This window comes from Panthera uncia (genome assembly GCF_023721935.1).
Source record: "Panthera uncia isolate 11264 chromosome D3 unlocalized genomic scaffold, Puncia_PCG_1.0 HiC_scaffold_8, whole genome shotgun sequence".
Lineage (NCBI taxonomy): Eukaryota > Metazoa > Chordata > Mammalia > Carnivora > Felidae > Panthera > Panthera uncia.
Window position 1 is genome coordinate 52,492,992 of NW_026057586.1, and position 6,000 is coordinate 52,498,991.

Genomic DNA, 6,000 nt, shown 5'->3' on the forward strand with positions numbered 1-6,000 from the left:
GGCAAAATTCACTTGACACATAACTCAACATTTTTGTGTTTACTAGTTTGTCAGCTTTATATTCCTGTTCTTGTGAACTTTTGCCATATCCAGAGCTTCGTTTCTGGGTATTTTGAGAAAGAATACCCAGGTAAGACAGACCTGAAGTAAAGCTTGATATTATGGGAAATATTTGTTGAATGAAGGCAAATTTAGTAATAGCAATTGTTTTTGTATGCATTTTGTGGAAGGAACAGAAAATGTTGATGCTTTGAATTCCTTCTCTTTTTAATTAAAAGTTGTCAGTGATCTTCTCTTTCTTTCTAACTTAGGGATAAAGCAATTCCTAACAAAGTGGGGACCTATTGTATCCAGTTTGGTTTTATGATGGATAAAGCAAATATTCTTAACAGTGAACAGGTTTGCTTAACTCTTTTTATATACTATAGTTAGCTTTACATTTTCTTGCCTAGTGTAGGAATGAAAAGGTTTTGTTTTAAAAGTGAATTAATTATTGGATGCAAAGTATAAATAGTGCAATTTTCAGGACTATTAGAAAAGAATATATTTAAATTATGTTCATTAATATGACCTGATGTAGAAGTTCCTTTTTCCATTTCTCTTTATTTCAAAGACTCCAGTAAGCATTTTAGTGTCTATCATGATAAGGTTATCAACCATACATGAAAATTTTTCAGTTAATAACATTTTAGATACTAGTAATTCTGAATAATGAAATTTAAAGTAATTTTGATATACATCATCTCCATTCAATATCTTAGTGTACTAAATTTTTAAAAATCTGCTTTTTTTTTTTTTAAAGTTTATTTATTTATTGTGAGAGAGTTGAGTGAGGGAGGAGAAGAGGAAGAGGGAGAATCTCAAGCAGGCTCCACGCTGTCAGCACAGACCCCCATGCAGGGCTTAAATTCATGAAACCCTGAGATCATGACCTGAACCGAAATCTAGAGTCAGACGCTTAACTGACTGAGCCACCCTGGTGCCCCCAAAATTGTCTGTATTTTTAAATCCCCCTAAATTTGTTCTTAGATGACTGTTAACATGCAAAAATTTATCTTTTCTGAATTTAAAAAGTAAGTTGATTCCAAGTTTAGGAGATAAGAAAATCTATTTTAGAAGGTAACATTTCATTTTATTTAGTATATACTAGCATTATTTCTTGTCTTACTCTTAAATACTAAACCATCAATATATTATTCATCACAATGCTGCTTTTGTTTTGTAAGATTATAGTTGATGTTCTACCTAATGAACCTGTGAAGTTAGTTCCTAAAATCCAGCCAGCTACACCAGCTGTTTCAAATGTTCGTTCAGTTGCCAGTAGGACCTTGGCCAAAGATTTACATCTTATTATTACGGTAATGTTTATTTACTTCCGAAATTGCAAAGAATAAGAAAAATTATTTCTAGTTTCAGTGTGCAGAATAGTTACTTATAGAGTTAGACCTTAATTATTCAGTTTAAGATAATATGGAAAATTTGTGTGGGTGAATGAAATGTTTATAAACACCTTTGTATTTGAATACAGAGAATGTGTAACATTATACGTAAAATATATCCAGATATACTAAGTAGGACTGACTCAAAAATGCAGGAATTTGCCTACCTTTCCTAATACATACCTTTCTTTCATGTATGTATTATGAATATGTGTGAAGTAAATTGATTCCTCAGTGTCCATTTCACTATTGGGACAGAAGGAAATAATTATTTTTGAGAGATCTGCTCTGATGATTGATCACAATGAGCTCTTTAAAGCTTCTTACTACCGAGAGAGTAAGCAGCAATAGAGCTGCTGAGAATATTAACAAAAATATGTAAAACACAGTAGCCGACTTCACCTTTATGGAAAATTTTGCTGGTGGGATACTTAACTCCTTTCAGAAAGTTTTTTGCTGTTTTAGACGGGTGAATCATTCTTCTCTTCCTAGATCAATAGATGAATAAAAGTAAAAGACAAGGTGAAATTTTAAAATGGGAGTCCTTTTAATATAGAAAGTTATAAATCATTATATTAGATGGAAGCCTCTGGTTCTTTTACAGCTTCTCAGATTATTTTCTGCCTGTGGAGCTCTTAATCCGAGAACTGAATTCTGTGTTTGGAGTAAGAAGGATGATGATAATTAGATATTTAGAGTTTATATTGCATTTCTGATACATTCATTTCCTTTTCTGGATTTAATCTCCTTACCAGTTCTTCTAATTTATCTTTTGTTTACTTGAAGGATGACTACAATAATCAAACTGGAATTGATTTGGTTGGCACTGTAGTAGCTACAATTAAAGGTTCTAATGAGGAAGATACAGATACACCACTCTTTATTGGGAAAGTTAGAACGCTGGAATTTCCCTTTGTGAAAGGCTCAGCCGAAATCACGGTAATTTTTATGTCTTCTGGTAGATAATATTTCTGTATTTAATATTATAAACCACAGAGTTAAATACCCGTTCTTTTGTGTATATAACTGTGAAGATGTTCTAAGTATAGCATTAAATTGAAAAGTCAGTGGAAATACTTTGTGATTTTGCTGTAAGCTATTACACATTGGATCCAGGATCATTCTTACTATAAGCAAGAACCTCTTTTTCCCTATGGATGACTCTTTTCTCTGATTGTAGGGATTTTTAGCTTTGGTGATAATATATTCGTGTTTCATTGAAAAGTTACCATTCTGTGGATAGAAATAGAATATAATATAGCCCAGGTAAAATATATACATATATCAAGGCACCTGAGGGGCTCAGTCAGTTAAGCATCTGAATCTTGATTTTGGCTCAGGTCATGATCTCACGGTTGCTGAGATGGAACCCAAGTTGGACTCTGGGCTGACAGCATGGAGTCTGCTTGGGATTCTCTGTCTCTGTCCCCCCTGCCGCTTGTGCTCTCTCTCTTTCTCTCAAAATAAATATTTAAAAAATGTATACATATCTAGAAAAAATTTTATAAAAAGTTTATCTTTGTTACTTTTCTTTTTCAAAATGGAAATACTTTTACTTGTATAAAAAATACACAGTGCAGAAACTTCAAAAACAGTCACTATTTAATCACCCTTCAGAGATAATGTTGATTAGCAATTTAGTGAGACTTACCTTACAGACTTTCTGTATATATACAAACACTGCACAGATACCCCATGTGTATATTATTTATATACGTGAGTAGGGTATAAAATTTCATTAATATAAAACTGTGCTTTTATAAAAATTTTATTTAACACATGCATGGCATATTTTATCAGTACGTATAAACTTACGTCATTGTATTATGATCATAATTTAATCAGTCCTAAGTGGAAATTTAGTTGCTCTCCAAAGCTTGTTATCAACAATGCTTTCATCAGGTTTCTTCTGTGTACATCCTTTTGCATATGTCTGATTATTTGTTTTAGAAACTGCTAGAAGTAGAATTGGAGGCAGAATTTTAAGCCTTTTGGTAGGTAGATATTGCCAATTGCTGTTTAGTTTACATTCCCACCAGAAATAATGTGTATTTACCTTCATAATATTACCAGCCCTAAATATGAATGATTTTTGGAACTCTAACCCAAGTTTCCTATATTTAAAAAAATATTTTGTTATTAGTGAGGTTGAATATTTTTCTTGTTCTTGATCTTTTTAGGATTGTCCCTTGATGCTTTGTCTTTTGGAATATTCATCATTTTCATAATTTTATATTACAGATAATCATGTTCTTTTGTATATAAGGATTGTTTCCTGATTTTGTTTTTTAGATTTTAGCTTTGTTTATACTGGAGTGGAAGAAAGGATTATGTCCACAATTCCTGCCCTAGTACTCTTATGCCATTAATCTTTTGATTGTTTTTAACATTTTTCAAATTCATTAAATTTCTTGGTATCATTTATTGAATAATTCTTCCTGTACCTGTAAATCTGAAATGTCACCTTTTATTTATTTATTTATTTATTTATTTATTTATTTTAATGTTTTATTTATTTTTTGAGACAGGGAGAGACAGAGCATGAACGGGGGAGGGTCAGAGAGAGGGAGACACAGAATCCGAAACGGGCTCCAGGCTCTGAGCGGTCAGCACAGAGCCCGACGCGGGGCTCGAACTCACGGACCGCGAGATCGTGACCTGAGCCGAAGTCGGCCGCTTAACTGACTGAGCCACCCAGGCGCCCCTCTTATATATATATATATATATATTTTTTTTTTTTTAATGTTTATTTATTTTTGAGAGAGAAAGAGCAAGCGGCAGGGTGGGGCAGAAAGAGAGGGAGAAAGAATCTCAAGCAGCCTCTGCAGTGTCAATGCAGAGCCTGATGCAGGAGGGCTGGATCCCACATGAGATCATGACCTGAGCCTAAATCAAGATTTAGATGCTAACTGAGCCACCCAGGTGCCCCTATATCTATTTTTGAGAGAGAGAGAGAGAGAGGATGCGCATGCTCAGTGTGGAGCCCAATATGCAGGGCTTGATTCCACATCCCTGGGATTATGACCTGAGCTGAAATCAAGAGTTGGATGCTCAGTCGACTGACCCACCCAGGCACCCCATCTTTCTGGTATTTTTTTTTATTGTTGCCAGTGTTCATCTTTTTATCTAATCCAGTGCCAATACTACATTGTTTTAATAACATTAGGCTTAAAATTGGGGAGCCTGCCTACTTGCACCTGGCCTGCAGTAAATGTATTGGTTAGTCTGTCAGTGACAGGCCATTACAGCATTTCCATCTTAATTAGTTTCCAGTATTTGAAGTTCTGGAGGTTTTACATAATGATCTGCATCTCTGATTTATTTGGAGAATTCTAAAGATCTGGCAGTACTGGACTATGATTCTCTTAGGGCAGAAGGATTTTCCAGTCCCTTGTATTCATGCCACTTCTTTTTATCTCTTGACATTGAGGGCAGTTGTCATTTGTTACTTATATTCACACTTGTTCTTTTATTTTTGTTATAGTAGAGAGTAAAAGTGAAATTTTCTTGTACCCTAACAAAAATTAGGTAATGAAAGCCACATGTTGAAAGACAAAGAAAACATTTTGAATGTGCAAAGTAGGTTTGTGTTGGAAGAATACACCTAGCCCACTTACCTTTGTCTTGTTTTCTTGACCTCCCCTCCCCTTGTAGGCATTTGAAGTTGCTACTCTGGCTGTACACATTTATGAGGTTAAGATGGTGACTTAAGCTATTCCCTTGCAGCTGCATATATAGAATCTAAGCTTCATGTCATTCATATGACTTTCCACTAGAGGTTCCTAATATCCCACTGAATAAGCAGAAAACTCTCAAGTCCTTCTTGGCTTCTGGCCCAGCTGTTGATTTATTAGGTCTAAGATAGGGGCTCTGGAATCTGATGTAACAAGCAGGTAGTTCTCGTCAGTATGGACATTTAGGAAATACTGGCTCAGAACAAGACTAGTTATTTGTTAATATAACAATAATATAATGGTTAATTATAATTAAATGTTCCACACTTGATTGAAAAGAATGTGTATTGTTTAATTCAGGTTATAATCTAAGCCTATTGTTCAAGTTGTTTTCTAATTCTCTTTATTGCTTATGTCATCTAGAAATTTCTTATTTATTTATTTATTTATTTATTTATTTATTTATTTAAATTTACATCCAAATGAGTTAGCACATAGTGCAACAATGATTTCAGGAGTAGATTCCTTAGTGCCCCTTACCCATTTAGCCCATCCACCCTTCCACACCCTCTCCAGTAACCCTCTGTTCTCCATATTTAAGAGTCTCTTATGTTTTGTCCCCCTCCCTGTTTTTATATTATTTTTGTTTCCCTTCCCTATGTTCATCTCATCTCTTAAAGTCCTCATATGAGTGAAGTCATATGATATTTGTCTTTCTCTGGCTGACTAGTTTCACTTAGCATATTACCCTCCAGTTCCATCCACGTAGTTGGAAATGGCAAGATTTCATTCTTTTGGATTGCCAAGTAATACTCCATTGTGTGTGTGTGTGTGTGTATATGTGTGTGTGTGTGTGTGTGTGTGTGTGTGTGTGTGTGTGTGTGTGT

General features: G+C 34.4%; 1 protein-coding gene across 6 annotated transcripts in view; it reads left to right on the forward strand.

The window, feature by feature from the left end:
• Positions 1 to 6,000, forward strand: part of SMCHD1 (structural maintenance of chromosomes flexible hinge domain containing 1) — a 168,288-nt gene that overhangs the window by 108,763 nt on the left and 53,525 nt on the right. For all 6 annotated transcript variants that reach the window (XR_007455432.1, XM_049620377.1, XM_049620378.1 and 3 more), the window contains 3 exons: positions 312 to 399; positions 1,227 to 1,358; positions 2,226 to 2,378. Coding sequence is in view for 5 of the 6 variants with exons in the window: in XM_049620377.1 (XP_049476334.1) it covers positions 312 to 399; positions 1,227 to 1,358; positions 2,226 to 2,378 (373 nt within the window). In the remaining variant the exon portion in view is untranslated. The remainder of the gene's footprint in view (positions 1 to 311; positions 400 to 1,226; positions 1,359 to 2,225; positions 2,379 to 6,000) is intronic.